This window comes from Bufo bufo, chromosome 3 (assembly GCF_905171765.1).
Source record: "Bufo bufo chromosome 3, aBufBuf1.1, whole genome shotgun sequence".
Lineage (NCBI taxonomy): Eukaryota > Metazoa > Chordata > Amphibia > Anura > Bufonidae > Bufo > Bufo bufo.
The window spans coordinates 480,070,716-480,094,520 of NC_053391.1; the positions used below are offsets into that span (position 1 = coordinate 480,070,716).

The window sequence follows — 23,805 nt, forward strand, 5'->3', positions numbered from 1 at the left end:
AGTTTTCGGAATGTTTTATAATAAGGAGTAAACCTTTCCACGGCATGGGGAAGGGCTTCGGGCTTGGGCACTTTGAAGCCATTGGAGAGTTAAAACTGCTTTTTCAGGACAACCCAAACATTGTCAAATTACACAAATGTACATCTGGAATGCATGTTTAGTGATCTGCTAGCCAGTACTAATGGTTTAATAGGTCAAAATTAAGTGACATCAGTGAATCACAGACATGTGCTGTCCGTGTTATCTATTGAGTTTGTGTGTTTATTTTATGTCTTCATGGGAAGACATAAAATACTTTAGATGTGGACCAAACACACGCATTGAAGTCTATAGGTCCATAAAAACCTCTGACAGAACACATGGTGTCTATCTTCTGTCAGTGGTTTTTACTGACTATGGGTAGGAGAACCTCTGGAAATCCGATTTGCAGCCTGCGGAATACTGCACATGGAATACTGATGACAAATGGAGGGCAAAAAACAGACATAGGGACCAAAAAACAAGCCCTTCACAGACATCTTTACAGGTGAAACATTGACCGTTTTTTTTACAAACCTCAAAGGACATGGACATTTGAATAAGGCCCAACAATTAAAATGGCTTTCTGGTCATGTGCAAATTGATGGCCTATCCTGGTACTGCAAGTACATTGATGGTTGTACCTGATAATGCAGCTCAGCCCCATTCACTTGCCATATCAGACACAGCCACGTGTGTGGAAAAAATGTTGTTGCTGAAGCACAACTTTTATTATAAAGGGGTTGTCTAATGCTTTGCAAATGATGACCTAACATTGACAATCCATTACAATACACTGTGTATTGTTTTACATTGTGGAAGGGATTAGAACTTCAAAAGTTGAAGTCCCATAGTGAGACAAAAAATAAATAAATTTTAAAACGTGTTTTATAAAAAAATAAAAGTTTCAAGTAAAACAAAAAGCATCTCATTCACCTCATCAAGTCATTTACAACTGGAAAAAATAGACATATCGCCGCGCCTGTAACAAAAGGCTGTATAGAAATATTATATGATCTACCCCGTTAGGTGAACGCTGTAAAAAATAAAATAAAAAACAGCGCCAGAACAGCTATTTTTTTGGTCACCTCATCTCACAAAAAGCGTAACATCGAGCAATCAAGCAGTATTATGTTCCCCTAAATGGTACCAATGAAAAGTCAGCTCATCCTGCAAATAAAGCTCTCACATGACCATCACCAGTAAAATAAAAAAATAAAATTTATGGGTTTCAGAAAATAGTGACACAAAAACATTTGTTTTATTTTCAGAAATGCTTTTATTGTGTAAAACTGAACAAAAAAATAGATATATTTGGTATCACTTCATCTGTAAAGACCTGCTCTATAACGATATCACATGATCTACCCCATCAAGTGAATGCTATAAAAAATTGCAGAATAACAGCCAGGCACAGCATATTGAGCACTAAAATGGCATGTCTGTGAATATAAATTGCAAGTTTTCCACAAAATCCCCTGCTCATCAGTTTCTCCAAAACACCTGTGGAGTGAAAATGCTCATGCCACCCCTTGATAAATGAGGGTTGTAGTTTCTAAAATAGGGTCACTTATAGGGGGTTTCCATTTTACTGGTATCTCGGACTCTGCAGATATGATGTAACCATACCAGTAAAATCTATGCTCCAAATGGTGCTCCTTGCAATCTGGATGCAATGCATTTTTCAGTGATGGTTGCTAGGAGATCTAGATTGTTATTTTTCAGTTTATTTTTCAGTCAACACTGAACGCAGTCGCAGAAAAAACTGACTGAACTTGCATGCAAACCATCACTTTTTTCCTGAACAGACCCTGAAAGAATCTGTAACGCTTGTGCGAAAGAGGCCTAAAGATGCGTAAATCACCACATTGGACCTCAAATCCGTTGTATGTCCAGTCAAAAGATTAGGGCCACTTGTAGGGTGTTTCTAATACTAGAAAACAATGCATAATAATAAGAGGGCTGACATTTCTCACCACCATATGCTATTCACAACATATAGGGCACTGAGATTGCATATCTGTGTAAAAATTTCAATTTTCACTTTACACCTTCTGCTGTGAATGCAAAACACCTGTGGGGTCAAAATGTTCACTACACTCATTGGTAAATTCTGTGAGGGTTGTGGTTTCTAAAATGTCAATTCTTGGGGTTTCTTTGTTTTCTTTAACCTCAGAGCCTCAGCAGTTATCCGTCAATATTGTATAAATCCCCAAACTAGGCCTCGAATATACAATGTGCTCTTTCTCTTCTGAACCCTGTGGAGTAACCAAAGAGCAGTTTACAACCACACATAGGGTGTTGCCATATTCAGGAGAAAATGGGTAAAAAATTGTGCGGTACTTTTTCTCCTGTTAAGCCTTCTAAAAAGGAAAAATGTGGGGCTTATGCAACATTTATTGGAAGAAATGAAATTTTTCATTTTCACAGCCATGTTTTTAAATTCAATGAAACACCTGTGGGGTCAAAACACTCAGTATACTCCTCAATAAATTCCTTTAGAGGTCTAGCTTTCAAAAGGGGGTAATTTTGGGGGTACCTCAGGGTCTCCTCGACTACAACAAGGCACCCGAAATCCATTCCAACAAAATCTGCCCTCCAAAAGCCTTTGCTTCTGAACTGTGCCGCTGTGCAACAATACATTAGGTTACGACCACATATGGGCTGTATCAGTAAACTGCAGACGCAGGGTAATAAGTATTGCTTTTTTTGTTTTGTTTTTGTGTTTTTTCTGTTTACAGGAAAAAATGGATAAAAATGGAAAATCCCCCAAAAAAGGTAAATTTTACCTCCATTTTCCTTTAATTCTTAATCCGTTTTGAATAATTTGAGGGATGTAGTTAAAAAATGGGTTTTGTACATCGTCTTGAAAATTTCAAAAATTGCTTCTAAAATTCTAAGGCTTCTTACATCCTAAAAAAAATAAAATGACATTAACAAAGTGATTCCAACATAGAGTAGACATATGATGAATGTTAATTAAAAGCAGGAAAATTAAAATCTAGAAATTAGTGAATTTTTCCAAATTGTTTTAAATAAATAAAGGTAAAGCATATTGCCCAAAATTTACCACTAGCATGAAGTACAATGTGTCACGAGAAAACCTTCTTAGAGTGACTCATGTCAAGTTTGCAAAATCTGGCTCTGTCCATAAGGTGTAAACTAGTTGTGTCCTGAAGGGGTTAATTACCGTGCAACAAAAGAAAAGAAAATACACATGACTTCTGAATATCCGTCTCTGGGGGAATGCACCCCACACTTCTGTGTTTTCTTTTCTCTTCTGGCCATCAATAAGGGTGTTGTAATTTTTGTCATGAATCTGTCAGCTGATCCTCCTCTTTTCTTTCACTACACAATGCACACTGGGAGAGTTTTTTTTTTTTTTTTTTTTGCATATTCCTCCCCTTTTCTCTGTGAGATGTTATTGCTGACCAACTTTAAAACACTACATCCCTGCCGTGCCATTTTAAGTACTTGGACCTGCAAAGTGCCCCAAGCAGTAACTACCTGAATTGCTTTTAATTACACAATATAGCTGCATCATCTTACTTCAGATTCTTTTTGATTGATGCGGTAAGGCAATTGTAACCGCGGATGATGGGATTAAGTGCTCTTCAAGTGACTTTAGCTTCTTGTCTGAACATAGGGAAAGAAGAGAACACTCGGTCTCCTTTTTGAACAAGCTGCCTCTTTTTTTCACATGCTATATAAAGAAATACAATTAACAAACATTATCCGCAGAGGGAAATTGAAATGTACATTCAGACAAGAACCGCTCTTGACTGCAATTAGACATATATGATCCAGGCTATTTTGGCCATTCATTAGTGCTAATTGTTTGAGAAACAAGCCTATAGAAGAAACGATTAAAATGAAGACCATCACTGTGGTTCTTAGCATGTGTGATAAAATGCATGATCTGCAGCCCATCAGACGGCGGATGTTTAGTAGGCACGCGGCCGCTCCATCCGCTCCATGTTTGCACGAGACCTGCTGGTGTTTGTTATAAACAACTTGTATTTTCTTTTCTTAATTAGATGCCATTATTGTGCATATCCTGGTGTTCTGTCATTTCGGTTGCTGTTCCCTTGCTGTGCTTTTCTTTGTTTTGGCACATTGCATTGTCATATATACATTGCAGAATTTGTATTTAGTTATCATTATTTTTCAGTCTAATTTTAACCATACGCTTGTCATACTGTCTAGTATTTATATATATTAATGCTGATAACGCAGAAAAGAGAATTGGGAGCACAGTGCTCTCAGTATTAAACATTGATTTTGATTTTCACCTGTCCAAGTGTTTGGTGGGAAACAAAAATAGTTATTTTCTTCTCCCTCCACTACGCCACTACGCCATTTGTTCTCTTGTGACTTTTTTTTTCAGTTTCAATATAATTATAATTTGACATTTGAAGATGCATTGCTATAGTCAACCAAGTATGAGAAAATTTTACTGCTATTTATACTATTTACACAGTATTTCAAATGGAATCTTTAGGGTATAGCCAAATGACTTTACTGCAGAAAATCCATTATGGCAAAATCTGTGGCAAATCAATATTTTAAAATCTCATCCACTTTGCTGCTATTGTATTCGCTGCCGATTTTACTGCACACAGTTCCGCTGTAGACAAACTGCAGCATGTATCCCAAATGTACCATACGCTGTGAAATATGGTTAGTTTTCACCTTATTCAATCCAAACATTTGCTTACTCCTTGTATATTTAGAATTCTTAGTCTTTTTTTATTATTATTTATTTATTTTTAAATGTATATATTTTTTTCCGTTCAGCAAAACCATACCTGTATTTTTGACTGGTGTAAAACAGAATGGGGAAGATATACTACTGAAAATGTGCCAGAATTATGGCACAGTTTGCTCCAAAAGCTGACATGCATGCCTTGTACCACATCAGTTAACCGTTTTAGACACTTCTGAACATTTTTTTTGCCTCAAGTGGAAAAAGTGTGGTTTGGAAAATGGAGCATGGCGCATGGCGCATGGCCTAAATGTGACAATGTGCACCAATTGAGACTAGACCACCTACAAATTTGCCAGATTTATCATCCATAATGAGCCACTGTGATAAATGAGGTGCATTTTAATATTGTCTAAAAGTGGATTTGTCGGGCCAAATTTCAGGAGTGAACGTTAGTACGAATGCTCGTTCCTGATAATTAGCCTGTGTAAAGCCTCATTCACACATCAGTGTTCCACTAACATGTGTTGTACATGTTCTCCACGGATAGCACACGTCCCCATTCATTTTAATGTGTGTATTCACACATCAGTGTTTTGACACATTCCGCGGGTCTGTGGTTTTAGCACCGATGCATGCTCTATTTTGTCCGTGTTCACGGATCCATTACACCCATTATAGTCTATGGGTCCGTGAAAACTACGGATGCAATCGGTTTTGCATCTGTGCTTCACGGATCATTAAGGGTACTTTCACACTAGCGTTTTTGTTTTCCGGTATTAAGTTCCGTCCTAGGGGCTCAATACCGGAAAAAAAACTGATCAGTTTTATCCTAATGCATTCTGAATAGAAACATAGAAACATAGGGCCAGATTTATCATTCCTCTGACAGCTCACTCCACTTTCACATATGGCTAAAGTCAGTTTTAGCCAAGTCAGGTTTATGATCGGCCCTTTAAGACTGTAATAAATGTGGTTTGACGGTAACAGTTTATCCGTCAGTAATCAGCTTTACAAAAGTCGCACGTTTTTATGAAAAAGTCGCATGTTCTAATAAAAAGTCTCATAAGATAAGCATGGTCCTCACTGGAGTGAAATTGCGACTTTTTTGCGACTTTTTAAATAGTCCCAATAGTAAATCTGTCTAGAGATTCATTTACATAAGAAAACACGCCCACTTTCAGAAAACTGGTGAGCATAGTGCAGAGCAGAAAAAAGTCGCAAATTTGTGCCCAGTTTTAGCGTTTGGGACTTTTTTTGGGACTTTTTCACTCCATTATTCTGACCTGAGCTAATGATAAATCTGGCCCATAGAATGTGAATGGAGAGTATTCCGTTCAGGATGCATCAGTTCAGTCCCTTTTACGTTTTTTGGCCGGAGAAAATACCACAGCATGCTGCAGTTTTCTCTCCGGCAAACAATCCTGAACACTTGTCGGAATGCCGGATTTCCATTGAAATGCATTAATGCCGGACCTGGTCCCAAGTGTTCCGGCAAAACGGATCAGTTCTTTCCGTCCACGCATGCGCAGACCATTAAATATGTGAAAAAGATAAATACCAGATCCGTTTTTCCGGATGACAAACGGAAAGACGGATCCGGTATTGCAATGCATTTGTGAGACGAATCCGTCTCACAAATGCATCCGTTTGCGTCCAGATTGCCGGATCCGACAGGCAGTTCCGGCGACGGAACTGCCTGCTGGAATCCTGTGCCGCAAGTGTGAAAGTACCCTAAGAAGAGATTTCAAAATTATTTTTCAGCTGTTCAGTGTCAGTGTCAGTAAAACGGACAGCAAAAAAACGGTCACTTAAGTTTACACTGTTTTACTTTTAGACAGTATTAATAAATGTGGGCCATTGTATTGTTAAGGGACATCCTTGGAATTGCTGACTTCTACAGGAATGCTCTTTGGCATTTGAATGTCACTTTCTGGATTTGTAATAACTTCAGGTATATAGCAGTTTTAATGTCTATGTATCATAGTATCAGTTATGATCCTCATGGTACATAGAGAGCCTATTTGTTCTTCATATACAGAGACGTAGCTTCTTTCTGGAGAAGAAGCCTTGGACCATGCTGCACTGAATATGACCATTCCATTTGTTTGATCCCATTTATTTGGACTGTGCTGCACTTTACTGTGGATTTTCAATATGGTATTCACTTTAAAATTCATATATGAACATGGTCTTATAGTAGGTGGGGTACACGGAAAGGAGCAAAGTGATTTGCTTCATCTCTTTGTTTAAAGGCTGTAGGCAATTGTGTAGGTTCTTTGAAAGGTTTCTCTTCTTTTACCATGTTCTAAAAGTTCTGTTCAACCATATATTTTTTATATTTGCTTCTAGGAAAGCTTGTTGGCTACTAAACGTGTCCTCCTGGAGCTGTCATAGAACTATGGCAAATTGCCATAGTTGTTAATACCTAGTGAGCTGCTTTTTTATGAAGTGACAAGGAATCATGGGATGTGTCGGTGCTTAACTAGGTAGAGGACATTCTGGAGCCTAGGAAAGCTTTGTTACATTATTGGCTTTAATGCCTCGTGGGGAAGCCGCCGGCCATATTGTGGTTGCAGGCTTCACCACAAAGAAGTCTATGAAGCGGTTTATATATAACAATCTTTGGTATTATAAATACCATGGATTTTATTTTATCATGAGAGAGGAAATAAAGACAACTGATCATTTTGATCAAATTCCCATTAAATTTCATAAATAGCCTTTGTTTAACATATCACGCAGTAACATTATGTGAAGTAGCAGCACAGTTGTTGTTCTAAAGCTTCATAATTAATCGGTCATAAATCTAGATATGCGCCGTGTTAGATGTTCAAAAATCCAATTTTGCAGAATTACTAATTAAGTATTCAATTGCTGATTTATATTTTGTAATTTCTATGTCTAATTGAAGAGCAGTATAGTTTTTGCAATATATATTTTAGCTGCGCTTGTGAGTGCCATCGAACAGCATCTTTCAGTACATCAGGACATTGATTTATTCTGTAGCATTTGGACTCAACCTCAGCTTAGCAAGATATCATGTGCAAATGCTGACAAGTAATATGTCCCTTACCGTGTACCCTGCTTGACTCCAAATTTATCATGTTTCAGTGGCTTACAATAAGCATACTATTGGGTATTTTAATGGGTTTACAGGGAAGCGTGTTTTGCAAGGCAGAGAAGTTGGCTATTAGTCAACTTTATTTCTGGCTGTATTTATCAAATTTGCAGAGTGTTGAATATTCAGTCTCCTGTTGACTCTCTTATTTGTGTTGTACGAATTTCATATCTAAGAGAAGCAACTGGGATATTAGGATAAAGCTACAAACTACATTCCCAGTGAATTTATATACTTTCATGATTACCTGTATTGATAGCTCAAACTTCTTTAAGTGAAAAATGGTGAATTTAGGAGCTAGCTATGTACATATAGGAAATAACTTGAGATCTCCAGTAATTGTAATGAAAAGTTAGGGTTGGGCTGTTAAATATAGAAAATAAAACATATTTCTATTTTCTAATGTTTTACTCCAAACCAAAAACACAATTTTAATTGGAAAATCAATGTATAAAAGAAGGAAATATTAAAACCATTCGTTAAGAGATGAGGAAGGAACGATTTAGTTAAATTGCAATAACCAGTTTATTCTGTGAATTGTGCTAGGTTTAAAGACCTGACAGATGGTAGGTTTTGCATTCACAGCACCAGGGAACTGCATGGTAACAGGAAATAGAATTGATCAATAATACTTAAAAAGAGTCACTCCAGGTCTGAATGTGTAGAAAGAAATGAGAAAAACAGCAGAAATGACTTATTTGTCAAGGAATTCTAACTTGTATTGTAGGTTTTATTTTCAAGATCATATTATTAACCTACAAATAGAGCTAAGACCTCACAACAGTATACCCACAGGGGTCGAGTGATAATACATAACTCACTTGCAGGGAAAAAAATATATATGATCACATCGTTATAGCAAAAATTATACCTTTATTCCAATGTCATCAAGAAAAAGCAAACCCAGATAGAACACACAAAAAACATCCATAAGTGGCAATGGCTTACAGACATATACAAATGTATAGATTCCTATGTATAGTAAACCATACAGTAATATAGGTAGTAATGTAGTAATATAAATAACAGTACAGTGCAAAGGTATAATAGGCTGGGTGCACATCTCTTATATATAAAAATGAGTTTCTGTCTGTTCTTTATGCGCGACCAAATGACTAGACCGATCTTCACCAAATTTGGCACAGGGGTACATCAGGAGTCCGGGAAGGTTTTAGACCGGGTCTCAGCTCTCTGGGATGTACCGTTCCTGAGATATTCCCAAAAAATGAGCCACATTAGCCAATACAAGCCTGCAAGTCTTTCTCTTCAAATCCCAACTGCCATAAACACAGTTTTACTCAAGGTTTTCCATAACAACCCAGCCATTTTTCTTTACTGCTTAAAGGGGCAGGCACTGTGGAGGTCACTGTTATTAAAGGGGCGAGCACAGTGGAGGTCACTGTTATTAAAGGGGCGGGCGCTATGAAGGTCCCTGTTAAAGGGGCGGTCACTGTGAAAGTCACAGTTAAAGGGGCGGTCACCGTGAAAGTTACTTTTAAAAGGGTGGGCACTGTGGAGGTCTCTGTTAAAGAGGCGGGCACTGTGAAAGTCAGTATTTTAGGATCAGAAATGGGGTGTTTCTGTAAACTACAGAATCAGGGTAATAAATATTGAGTTTAGTTTGGCTGTTAACCCTTGCTTTGTTAGTGGGAAAAAATGGATTAAAATGGAAAATCTGCCAAAAAAGTGAAATTCAGAAATTTCATCTACATTTAGTTCTTGTGGAACACCTAAAGGTTAACCAAGTTTGTAAAATCAGTTTTGAATATCTTGAGGGGTTTAGTTTCTAAAATGGGGCCATTTATCGGTGGTTTCTGTTATGTAAGCCCCCACAAAGTGACTTCAGACCTGAACTGGTCCTTAAAAATTGGGTTTTGGAAATTTTCTTAAAAATTTTAAGATTTGCTTCTAATCTTCTAAACCTTCTAGCATCTCAAAAAAAGAAAATGTAATTTACAAAATGATCCAAACATGAAGTAGACATATTGGGGGAATTTAAAGTAATAAGGCTACTTTCACACTTGCGTTCGGAGCGGATCCGTCTGGTGTCTGCACAGACGGATCCGCTCCTATAATGCAAACAATGGGATCCGTTCAGAACGGATCCGTCTGCATTATATTTCAGAAAAAATTCTAAGTGTAAAAGTTAGTCAAACGGATCCGTCCAGACTTTGCATTGAAAGTCAATGGGGGATCCGTTTCAAATTGCACCATATTGTGTCAACTTCAAACGGATCCGTCCCCATTGACTTACATTGTAAGTCTGGACGGATCCGTTTGGCTCCGCACGGCCAGACGGACACCCGAACGCTGCAAGCTGCGTTCGGGTGTCCGCCTGCTGAGCAGAACGGAGGCCAAACGGTGCCAGACTGAGGCATTCTGAGCGGATCCGCATCCACTCAGAATGCATTGGGGCTGTACGGATCCGTTCGGGGCCGCTTGTGAGAGCTTTCAAACGGAACTCACAAGCGGAACCCCGAACGCAAGTGTGAAAGTAGCCTAACTATTTTAGGAGGTATCACTTTCTGTTTTAAAAGCAGAGCAATTGAAATTTAGAAAATTGCAAAATTTTTTAAATATTTGGTAAATTTGGTATTTTTTTATAAATAAAAATGAAATATTTTGACTCCATTTTACCACTGTCATGAAGTACAATATGTGACGAGAAAACAATCTCAGAATAGCTTGGGTAAGTAAAAGCGTTTTAAAGTTATTACCACATAAAGTGACACGTCGGATTTGCAAAAAATGGCCTGGTCCTTAAGGGGACACTGACAGGCCCTATAAACATATTTAGTTATTCCTATGCAGTCATAGATCTATTAAAGTGTATTCCAATGATATAAGAGTACCCCCTGTCCGCATTGTAAACCATGTAAAAACAACTTTATATTGATCTGTCAATCACATTTCTTTATGCCCAAGGGGCGTTTTTTCACATTTCTTTATGCCCAAGGGGCATTTTTTCTCCTACCTTCGTGCCCAGCCGCGCCTCAACTGTCGCTTCCTAGCGCCGCCCAGCTCATTATTATTCACTGCGCTGGGCGGCTCTTACATTTCCCGATCCTGTCAGTTGCCGCGCATGCCCGATAGATACTTATGGGCATCGGCCTCAATCGGACCATCTGCGCATGCGCCGGCACCCTGGCACCCTCCCAAGCCTGTAATTGAATCCAGCGCTCTTCTCTCCGGCGCTGGATTCAATTACAGGCTTGGGAGGATGCTGGCGCATCACTAATGTTCTCTAATAAACCTCTGAGGCCTTCACAGAACAGCTGTAGTTCTCCTGAGAATGAATTACACACAGGTGGACTCTATTTACTAATTAGGTTACTTCTAAAGGCAAATTGGTCACACTGGATTTTATTTTGGTGTATCAGAGTACTGTGGGCTGAAAACAAATGCACGCCACACTTTTCAAATATTTAGAAATTTTTTTGAAAAACATGTATCATTTTGTTTTCACTTCACGTACTTGCTACTTTTGTGTTTGTCTACCACATAAAATCCCAATTAAATACATTTAAGTTTGTGGGTGTATGTGGAAAAGTAAGGGGTAAGAACACTTTTTCAAGGCAACGTATGTGAATATGGTTCAAGAGATCCAAGGTTGGGCAGGAACCCACAGCGTTATAAATCTTTATAAGGGCTCATGCACACCGTGTGCTGGCCAGTCCCATGCTGCGGACCGCTAATTACTGTTCGCAATGCACGGCCACCGGCTCTGGGGCAGCCGCATGCGGATCGCGGATCTGCATCCGATGGTCCGCACCAGAAAAAAAGTAGTGCATGCACTACTTTTTTGCGGTGCGGAGGCACAGCCAGAAACACCACGGAAGCACTCCGTAGTGCTTCCGTGGAGTTCCGATCCGTGATTCCATTCCGCAACTCCGTGATTGCGGACCCATTCAAGTGAATGGGTACGCATCCGTGATGCGGGATGCACACAGCTGGTGCCCCGTGTATTGTGGACCCGCCGTATGCGGCCGGTAATACGACCACGCATTACTGAGGGATGTTATTAAATTAAAAGAAGAAATAGTGCTTAGAATACCTAGCCTTTCTGGACCTGCTTACCACCGTACAGACTCATTACCATACCTCTTGCCACTTACCAATCCATTTTTAATAAAAACTGACACTAAAGGTCCCTTACAGCCCCCAGTGAGTGCTGATTGCCAATTTTACAAGTCAGCTGCGCACATTTAAAAGGCCTTTTCATGCAGTCTGATACAATGTGAACACGGGGCAGTCAAAGACTATTACGATTGTTCCCTTCCTCATTTCGTTTGCATATTGTCAGCAGCAGAGTCCCTGTTTGCTCTGGGTAACGTGCTGCAAACAGTCAACAATATTTGTGCTGCATGGGTGATTAGTGGCACATTTACATGTACGAATGGTAATTCCTAAAAATTGGCCTGATGATTGGCATGTGTAAAATGGCCCATAAAGAGGACCTGTCACCACTCCTGACGTGCCTATTTAATAGCTTCTGGAACATCTATTCTTATGACTCTGAACTTCCATTACTTTATTATTTCTGCTAGAAGTTATGAATGAATTGCTAGCAGTCTGCAGTAAGGGTACCAGAGGGGTGGTAACCTGTTGGGGGTGTTTCCCTGCACAGTCTGAGAATGGCAGCACTGACTGGATAGAGTCAGACTGTGCAGGGACATCCCCCCCAACTAGTTACTACCCCTCTGTACCCTTACTGCAGACTGCTAGTAATTCATTCATCATTTTTAGCAGAAATAATCAAGGAATATTATAACATAGAGACATAAGAATAGATGCTCCAGAATTGTTATTACATGGGGAATGCAAGAAGATATTAAAGCAGGCATATCAGGAGAGGTGACGGGTCCTCTTTGTGTGTTGTGTTGAGACAATGAGTTGTCTCACTTCAGCAAATAGCATTTATTATATAGAGGAAGTTAATACAAAGCACTTACTAGTGAACTGTTATTGTCCTTTTCGCCTCCTTTGCTGGCTGGATTCATTTTTTCGTCACATTATGCACTGCTCGTTTCCATGGTTACAGCCACCTTGCAATCTATCAGTGGTGGTCGTGCTTGCGCACTATAGGAAAAAGCGCTGGCCTCTCTGGTGGCCGGGACCGTGGGATCGCACATAGGCTGGTGCTTTTTGGTGCAAAGTACAACACAGTCTCAAGCAAAACTGTTTTCAAACATTACCTTCATGATATATTTCCCCTCTATGTGCCTTGGTAAAAGGAAGACTCTAAGAGTTACATGGGTTATATACTGAGGGTAAGGCCATGACATTACACTCATGGCAGTCAATGGCTGCATGCTAAATTTGCTGCCATGGGTGCCACATGCCAGCCACACCTATTACCCTGAGGCCTCTTGCACACGAATGTTGTGCATCCGTTCTGTGCACTGGGTACCGCAATTTGCGGTCCCCAATGCACGGGCAATGTCTATGTGGCGGCCGGAACGGATCAAGACCCATTCAACTTGAATGGGCCCGTGATCTGTCCGCACCGCAAAAAAATTTAACAAGTTCTATTTTTTTGCGGTATGGAAACACGGACAGAAACATCACGGAAGCACTCCATAGTACTTTCGTGGGGTTCTGATCCGTGCTTCCGTTCCGCATTCAAGTGAATGGGTCCGCATCCGTGGTGCGGAGTGCACAAGGGCCAGGACCCGCCGTATGCACACAACGTTCGTGTGCAAGAGGCCTAATAGAAATTTAGGTTTTCTAGTCTTTATTGGAGGAGTTGGAGACATTGGACAGGTTTGTGTTAACCAAAAGCTAATACTGAATGCATTTACTTGCTGATTCATAATTTGGTCATCCAGTATTTGTTGCTGTGGAGGAAACATAAAATACAGTTGTTTTTTGAATTAAGAAATGTAGAAGATTTTGTGAGAGAATTGTCTTTAGATGACATTACTGGAATAGTGATTGCCCACAATGAGCATAGATCCTTCTTTACTTGCAACACATGGTTTTATTGCTGAAATTCAGAAACCAGACTCTCAATCCTTATGGCCAAAAAAATATATAAATGTTTGGGGCACTGGGTATCCCGCTGAGTTTTATAAAAGAATGATGGTTCTGGATAACCTTATCTGAGGGTGGGCACAATGTGACAGAACAGACCATAGAATGTCATTTCATGTATGACCACTTGGAATACAGCATGTGCCCTCTGTCTATAGACACTGATATAAATGACATTGTACAGTCGTGGCCAAATGTTTTGAGAATTACATAAATATTGGAAATTGGAAAAGTTGCTGCTTACGTTTTTATAATAGCAATCTGCATATACTCCAGAATGTTATGAAGAGTGATCAGATGAATTGCATAGTCCTTCTTTGCCATGAAAATTAACTTAATCCCAAAAAAAACTTTCCACTGCATTTCATTGCTGTCATTAAAGGACCTGCTGAGAACATTTCAGTAATCGTCTTGTTAACTCAGGTGAGAATGTTGACGAGCACAAGGCTGGAGATCATTATGTCAGGCTGATTGGGTTAAAATGGCACACTTGACATGTTAAAAGGAGAGTGATGCTTGAAATCATTGTTCTTCCATTGTTAACCATGGTTACCTGCAAAGAAACGCGTGCAGCCATCATTGCGTTGCATAAAAATGGCTTCACAGGCAAGGATATTGTGGCTACTAAGATTGCACCTCAATCAACAATTTATAGGATCATCAAGAACTTCAAGGAAAGAGGTTCAATTCTTGTTAAGAAGGCTTCAGGGCATCCAAGAAAGTCCAGCAAGCGCAAGGGTCGTCTCCTAAAGAGGGTTCAGCTGCGGGATCGGAGTGCCACCAGTGCAGAGCTTGCTCAGGAATGGCAGCAGGCAGGTGTGAGCGCATCTGCACGCACAGTGAGGCGAAGACTTTTGGAAGATGGCCTGGTGTCAAGAAGGCCAGCAAAGAAGCCACTTCTCTCCCAAAAAAACATCAGGGACAGATTGATCTTCTGCAGAAAGTATGGTGAATGGACTGCTGAGGACTGGGGCAAAGTCATATTCTCCGATGAAGCCTCTTTCCGATTGTTTGGGGCATCTGGAAAAAGGCTTGTCCGGAGAAGAAAAGGTGAGCGCTACCATCAGTCCTGTGTCATGCCAACAGTAAAGCATCCTGAGACCATTCATGTGTGAGGTTGCTTCTCATCCAAGGGAGTGGGCTCACTCACAATTTTGCCCAAAAACACAGCCATGAATAAAGAATGGTACCAAAACACCCTCCAAAAGCAACTTCTTCCAACAACAGTTTGGTGAAGAACAATGCATTTTCCAGCACGATGGAGCACTGTGCCATAAGGCAAAAGTGATAACTAAGTGGCTCGGGGACCAAAACGTTGACATTTTGGGTCCATGGCCTGGAAACTCCCCAGATCCTAATCCCATTGAGAACTTGTGGTCAATCCTCAAGAGGCGGGTGGACAAACAAAAACCCACTAATTCTGACAAACTCCAAGAAGTGATTATGAAAGAATGGGTTGCTATCAGTCAGGAATTGGCCCAGAAGTTGATTGAGAGCATGCCCAGTCGAGGTCCTGAAAAAGATGGGCCAACACTGCAAATACTGACTCTTTGCATAAATGTCATGTAATTGTCGATAAAAGCCTTTGAAACGTATGAAGTGCGTGTAATTATATTTCACTACATCACAGAAACAACTGAAACAAAGATCTAAAAGCAGTTTAGCAGCAAACTTTGTGAAAACTAATATTTTTGTCATTCTCAAAACTTTTGGCCACGACTGTATATGCCTATAGCTTTCCACCTTACACATACAGTCTCTTTCCCCAAAGTATTGGACAAGTCAGCCTGTATTCTGACACCTCTGGCGCCTCTGCTTTAGGGCTTATTCACACGACCGTGTGAAGCCCGTGCCTGTATTTCGGACCGCATTTGCAGATCCGCAATACACGGGTCCCGTTCCATGGCCATTCCGCATCACGGATGCGGACCCATTCATTTCATTGGGTCCGCAAATCCGGATATGCGGAATGGAACCACGGAACGGAACACTACGGAAGCACTACGGAGTGCTTTCTGAGGTTCCGTGCTTCCGCACCGCAAAAAGATAGAGCTTGCTCTATCTTTTTGTGGAACGGAGGGATTGCGGACCCATTCAAGTGAATGAGGCCGCGATCCCTATGCGGCTGCCACACGGCAGGTGCCCGTGCTTAGCGTACCGCAATTTGCGGTCCACAGCATGGGCACTGGCTTCACACAGTCGTGTGAATAAGCCCTTAGCCTGTTTTTTTTATTTACTTTTTTTCATTTCTAGTGTATTCGCATCCTATGATTGTGTCATTATAAAGTTGTTTGAAAGCAAATCAGTTCTTTGAGATTCCTCAATACCGTTCATTGTGTGCTGCGAGTGACCATAGCAGATTCCTGCTTTATACCTCAGGCAGTAGCGAACAATAAAATGATCCTTTCTGCTTTGGACTTTATGTATTGATCCCTTTAGTTATGGTGCAAAGACTTGTTCAGATTAACCTTTTAAAGTGCCCGAGGACATCACTTATCACAAGAGGATTAAAGACCTTAATATATATAGCATGATGCAAAGAAAGTTGGGTGTAATAGAAACTTTGAAATCCATTAAGGTGGCTTGACGTGGTTGGCATGTTTAAGAGAAAGTGAAATGGTAAAAAAAAAAAAAGGTTATGCCTATATCCTGCAGTGAGAGAGGCTACAACATCTGGGAAAGATAAGGCTATGAAATAGGCCCCAGTTTATAGGTGTCTGTGTTAAAATGTAGACAGAGAAAATTGGCAGACTAATTGCTTTTTATCTACGTTGAGTTTGGAACCGCTGCTATAACTAAGGCTTAGTGTTATTTTGGGATCCGACGCATTTGGGCTTTCCCATGATTATAGAATCCAATGAATCGTCCTAACATGATCCATACAGAAAAAGGTAAGTATTTCATTGTGCCTGTAAACTAATTAAAATGAGTTGGCTATGAAGCCTTAAACTTCACTGCGGGATTTGCATTTACAGTACATGTATTAAAAAAATGCTCCTATCCTCAGTTATTCCAGAAATTATGTTGCTGTTTTTATTAAAGGATTGTGTCACTTCAGCAAGTGGCATTTATCAAGTAGAGAAAGGTAATACAAGCCACTTACTAATGTATTGTGATTGTCCATATTGCTTCCTCTGCAATCCAGCAGCGGGGGCCGTGCTTGCACACTATAGGAAAAAGAGTCAGCCTCTCTGGTGTCTGAGACCATGGGAGCGCACATAAGCTGGTGCTTTTTCCTATAGTGTGCAAGCACGGCCACCTCTGATGGGTTGCAGGGTGGTCATAACCTTTGGAAACGAGCAGTGTATAATGTGATGGAAAAATTAATCCAGCCAGCCAAGGAGACAATATGGACAATACATTAGTAAGTGCCTAATATCAACTTTCCCTACATAATAAATGCTATTTGCTGAAGGGAGACAACCCCTCTAAGTATTGGGCCTACCTTTGTAATGTTGTAATACAAACAATAGTTAATGGTCCCACATAGAGTTAGTATCTAAAATAAAGTACAGGTGCACATACTACACAAGCATCATGTACTCAGACCGACAATTAGACACATGTACAAATGTAAGGTGATGTCATGCCTAATTCATTACCCTGAACACAAGATCTGTTCTATTTGTCATGAGGTAATGACTGAAGGCTATCCTATATACTGTACCCCTCTCATGCCTTTCTACAATATCTCTTAAGGCCAATTTCACATGAGCGTGTTGAAACTGGGAAACACGCTCCATATGATGAATGTTTTTCCCAGACCAAACACTGTTCCTCTAACCAAAAATCACAGCAGTGATAAAGGTTAGATTTATCTGTAGGTAGGTGTGATAGGGCTATACAGGAAAGGCATGTCATTTCAGTCAGAACCATCTGACAAAGGGAATAAAACATGTGTCTAGGGTCTGTCTGGCCAGGGTAGGGTTTGCGTTAGGCACTAGGGAGCACATTTATTAAGACTGGAGTTTTAGACTCCGGTCTTAAAGGGGTTCTCTGGGAATTAAGAAAATGAAAATACTTAAATATTAGTTCATTATAAATATATTCCCAAGTACCTTACATTAGTTATAATGGCTCAATTTGTCTGGGGAGCAATCATTATGAAAAACAAAATGACCACTGTCCTATTAGTACACACAAAGCCTGTCCTAATAACACAAGTGGCCAAGTTACTTCACAACGCTGAGCTAAAGAGCTGCCTCATCCTACTCTCTGCTCTGCTTGTCAGGAATTATCATCCTGAATACAGTATAATATGGTCATCAGCTGAATCTCTGTAGGAATGGAGTTCATGAGCAGATGTGGCTAATGAGCAGCAGCAGTTAGTTGTATGCAGTCTCCATTACCACAGCCCCACATTACCACAGTCTGTCCTGTCCCTCCTCTCTGTACTTCATGTCTCCTCATGAACTCCATTCAGCTGAAGATGTTATCATCTGTAGTCAGGATCATAATCCCTGACAAGTAGGAGAGGAGGATGAGGCAGCTCTTTACCTCAGTTTTGTGAAGTAACTTGTCCTGCTGTGTGATTAGGACAGGCTTTGTGTGCACTAATATGACAGCGGCCATTTTGTTTCTCCTAATCATTGCTCGCTAGACAAAACGAGCCATTATAACTAATGAAAGGTATTTGGGAATATATTTATAATAAAGTAATATTTACGTATTTTCATTTTCTTAATTCCGAGAGAACCCCTTTAATAAACCCTTAAGCTGGCGGTGGTTCTGCTGGAGTTATCAAGAGGCGCAGGCCCAGTTGAAAGTGTAAGACAGTTTCTTAGCTGTATTACATTTAGACCTTTTTCTACGCCTGAAACAGTCTTCTGGCCCATCCCCTTCTCTGCCCACAACACTTTTGTAGACCTGCTATGAGCGGGGAGAAGTAGCAGATTGCATCACAACTGGCTGTTGCACCACAATCTGTGCCTGAAATATGCCTAATACAGGCATATTTCAGCTTAATAAATGACCGCCTATATCGGTAGGGGTATAGATGCTGGGAGTCCTTCGATTGAATAGAATGAAGGGGCCTGCTACCTTACTCTGAGTGACTGCTTTTTCAAAGGCAGTAAAGAGGCAGGTAATATAGTTAGGAGATAAACTAAAGATCAAAGATAATGATGGTCATTTATCAAAGGGCGGCCTTTGATATACTTGGCCTTTGATACGTTTGAGACACATGCTTCATAATAAATTAAGCGCATCCTCCAGTCGTCCATGCACCTAGTTTGAAACCTATGTACTTCAGCTATCAGCTGGAGTATATTTCAATTAACATGTATGCCAATATACTGGAGTAAATGGTAGGGAATGTGCTGGGGCCAATGGCACCTCCCACACTGCACCCTTGTCACGCTCCTTGTTCAAAAAGTGGCAAGAGGGGGCGTAGAAACGGCACGTGTGCCTTAATTTAGGCGCAGTGGCGTTTAGCCTTCAGTTCGCACTTACATCAGTTTCTGGTGTACAGGGTAATAATAAATGACCCCTATCAACTGTGGATATGTCATACATATCTTACATGGAAAACCCCTTCTATTTAGCTTGAAAAGGACCAGATTATATTATATTCTGCATCATTTGACAGGAAATGTATTTGTATGGATTTTTCGGAAATTAATTCTGTTAATATTTTAGGAGAAGTGAATATGAGGAATTGAATGTTGATATTGGGTCTGGGTTTTTCTTGATGATGAACTACTTTATAACTTTAATATTTTTTTTTTCAGAACCTCTTCTATAAGTGCAAGTGTTTTTCCAAGGATCCCCGGAAACAACTATTTACATACTCAGATTCGAGCTGCTCATAAGTACATCCCTCGCAGAGCTGTACTATACATACCTGGAAACGATGAAAGAAAAATAAAAAAAATTGCCACTCTGAATGTGGACTGCGCAGTGCTAGACTGTGAGGATGGAGTAGCTGTCAATAAAAAGGTAAGCTGTTAATTATTATTTTATTGTAAAATGGTCAGGGGGCATTGAATCTGAGTTTTGTATACCATTGAAGATATGCTATGGCTTTATAATTTCACTTGGGAAATTATACTTGGGTTATTCACTTGGGAAATGGGGCAGAAGCGGCTGCCAAATACTTCTGACAGTGGCTTATCTCCTGCTTAAAGGGCTTAGCCATGTTAAAATCCTACATACGTCACTGGTCTCCGCAACCTCTGCTGTCGGGGAACCAGGAACTATCAGTATCATTAGGTCTCACTGACAACAGTAGGACACCTGATACAATGAGCCATCATCTTTATAGTACAGTGACATCAGGCACACACATCACACAGAACAGTGATTACATATGATAGAGCTGTACCAAATTTTAAAGTTACCCCATCGATAGAATAGTGCAGAACTAATTGATCTGTGAGGGTCTTACCTCTGGAAACACTGTATACTGCTATCTCGAGTAGTCCTTAGAGAATTATTGGAGTGGAAGTGCGCTCATGCTCAACCTGACACTTCATTCAGATGGGGGAACAGAGCCCTGTTATCTGCTGTCAAGATTAAAGGAGTTGTGTCATCTCAAGCATTGGTGCCACCAATGTCTGATAAGTGCGGGTCCCGCCTCTGGCGTCCACACCTGTCTCTAGAACGGAGCCTGTTAGCTTGGCTCTTTCTGTCTACCCCATAGAAGTGAATGCAGAAGATGGCAATGCTGCACTGGTCATTCACATTAATTTCCATGATGCTTCCAGAAATAGCAGAGTGCACTGCCTAGCGATATGCCACCAATGATTGAGATGACACAACCCCTTTAAAGTTTACATCCACCACGGGATGTAATTTGTGATGGGACTATGAACAGATTTGGCTGTGGAAGTGCCATGGATTCTACCCTGTACATTTAAAAGGGTGAAATTACATGGAAATCTGCAGCAGAAATTGAAATACTATGGATTTAAAATCTGCACCGTAGGTCAATATACATTACAGATTTTCTGGATGACATTCCATCCACTTTCAGTCCTGTGTGGGCGTACCCTTATGGTTTCTTCTGTTTTGTCTTTATTACTTGTATGTCTTGCATGTGTGCCTTCATTTAAATTCTGCATCACAGTCAACACAGTTTACCACATGGAAAAACAGGATTATAACAGTGGGACAGGGGAAAAAAGACCGCATTGAATTTAAAGCAAGTGGTCGCCTTCATTTACCGGCGATGATGAGCTCTTTAAATTGGGATTAATGCATGCAAACAAGGCTTAATCTGTTTAAACTTTCTGCTTAATCTTCCTCCAATGTAAACAACATTTGTGATGCCTTAGAGATGGAAAATAATTGGACTCCCGAGATACTGCTTATCCTGTTCAACATTTTTTGTTTTTCAGCTTCAAAGTAAAATTTATATATTTCTTAATGGTGTTAAGTATAGCTGGGCAGAATCTAATTCTTGGCTATTTAGTTAAAACCAACAGGGATTAAATTGGAGTTTATAGCTGTTGGTACAAATGTGTGTGTTTTCCTTTACTGCCAAGTAAGATTTTTAGATCATTGAAAACTTAATCCTATTACCATGTTGATAGATGAAATGACATTACGGTGAACATACTTTTGTGGATTAACTGCAAATGTATTAATGATGACTGTTTTCTATTAGCCCTTCAGAACTGACAGTAATTGGCATACTCTAAACTTCATGGATACTCTTAAGTCTGCAATAGACAGAAACAATAAATTTTTTCCACCTGACAGTCCTAAACCCAGAGTACATCGTATTGGTTTATGATTATGGACATGGGGAATATAGCAAGACGAACAAGGCTCCCACATGCTGCTAGCTAGGCTAAAATCAAATGGAAGCTGCAGAATAACAATTGTCGGAGTATGATAAGTGCTATGTACCCCAAAATGGAACCAATAAAAACTAAAGCTTACCCTGCAAAAATCAAGCCCTCAGTCAACTCTGTAAAAATTAATATAAGAAGTTCTGGGTGTCCCGTAAATACAAGCCCTCATACGGTTATTTGAACAGAAAAGCAAAAAATGTATGGCTCTAGAAGGTGGGAGGAAAAAAAACTTATCTTAAAAAGGCATAAATATTTACGACATCTAAGAGGTTAGAATTGTTCATAAGTTCCTAACAATTTAGTACCTAGAAAATTAGATTTTTGTACAAATGTATGGATGTTTCTTGGCCCTTTCTTTAGGTGTAAACAGATGTATGGATGTTTCTTGGCCCTTTCTTGCGGATCCATTGTAACAATGCCTAAAACGGATAAGAATAGGACATGTTCTATATTTTTTGGCGGGGCTACGGAACGGACATACTGATGCGGACAGCACAGGACCCATTGAAATGAATGGGTGCGCATCCTATTCCGCAAATAAACCGGAACAGGACACGGAAACAAACAACGTTTGTGTGCATGTAGCCTTACATTTTGCAATTTGACAAATAAAAATAGTAAAATAATGTTAAACAATGATAAACAATATTGTTCTCTTTTATCATTGTGTGCCATTTTGTCTTCATTGGTCAGTTTTAAGTTGGTAAATATATTTGTTCTGTTGCAGAACATTGCCTAAGAGAGTGTATTTTATAAAAAGCATCAACTGTTCATTGGGTAATAACAAAAAAAAGTGTTAAAATGTTTAAATGCAAAAATGCTCTTGAGAAAACAACGGGGAAGTTTCTAAGGTGCCATAGTTTCAGATCATCTTTTAGGCAAACGTATAAAGAAAGCACAGAATGGTTAAAGTTATTTAATAGCATCACTAACATGCACACTATGCAGTTTTGTATTGATATCACAAACTTCTGCCAAGTTGCACTTGCTCCAAGAAGCAGGATCAGCCTGTAGGTGCAAGCTAAAGACTAAAGAGGACCTGTCACCACAAAAGACTCTGCAGTCTGCAGGCAGCATGTTGTAGATTTATACAGTATATAGTTTTGTGGTGGAAAGATTCAGTAAAACTTTTTATGGATCAGTGATTGTGGACCCACCGTGCCAACTATTTGATATTCACCCTTTAACCCCTATTAATCATAGGGCGGTGTCTGGCTCCCCTTGCATCATGTGACCATTTGTCATGGGGCAAGGGGAGCCGCAGAGATGGCCTGTGATTGGCTGCAGTAATATCAAATCAGATGTTGACAGGTCCTCTTTAAGCAATGGCGTACATCCAATGGAGGCACACCACACAGCTGCCATGTGGCCTGTCGGGGAAGGGGGCCCAGCAGTGATGAAAGGCCAGTCTTCTAGTTTACACTTGTATAGCTGGCAGTGCAGAGTAGAAGACCAGATGTGAAGAAGGACCTTTGATGATGTCATCACCATGTGACTAGTGCAGGAAGCCAGAGTATAGCAGTGCAGAAGAGAAATCTAAAAGACCTTTGATGATGTCATCATCATGTGACTAGTACAGAGAAATGGTGAAAGACCTGTGGGATCTCAGGATGTGAGGAGGCAGAGCTCTTGTGTTTCCGCCTGAAGGAGAGGGTTAGTGGTGTCCTGGAAAAACCCATAGTAACATCCTAGAAAAGCTGGGAGTTGTAGTTCTGTCCTAATCATAACCATGTAATTTCAACTGATACCTTGAAACAACAGTCTGGTAATTGCTTGAAGTTGTAGTTCTGCTCCTCTCATATCCCTCTCTCTATAGTGGTCTTCTTAGGCCGTAATATCAGTCTGGACATGCTGGTGGGTTGTAGTGTGATCTCTTGTTTTCAATCAAATAGTTTTATTATTCAAATAATAATTGGCATATCACAGACCATTTGCGTCTACAATTTTTTGTAATTTTGTCCCCTCCACTTCTCATATACTACACAGAATTGATATAAAACATTATCATATGTCCACATATTTGATACATCTTCCACAGTTATTGTACATAATGAATATACCAATAAAAAGACAAAACAGTTACAGAGTTATTTGACTATAAAGCCCAACATCCGCCACCCCCCCTCTCCCAA

General features: G+C 40.0%; 1 protein-coding gene across 1 annotated transcript in view; it reads left to right on the forward strand.

The window, feature by feature from the left end:
• CLYBL (citramalyl-CoA lyase) overlaps window positions 1–23,805 on the forward strand; it is a 453,107-nt gene that overhangs the window by 213,612 nt on the left and 215,690 nt on the right. The window contains 1 exon segment of the mRNA XM_040425256.1: window positions 19,607–19,814. Coding sequence (XP_040281190.1) covers window positions 19,607–19,814 — 208 coding nt within the window.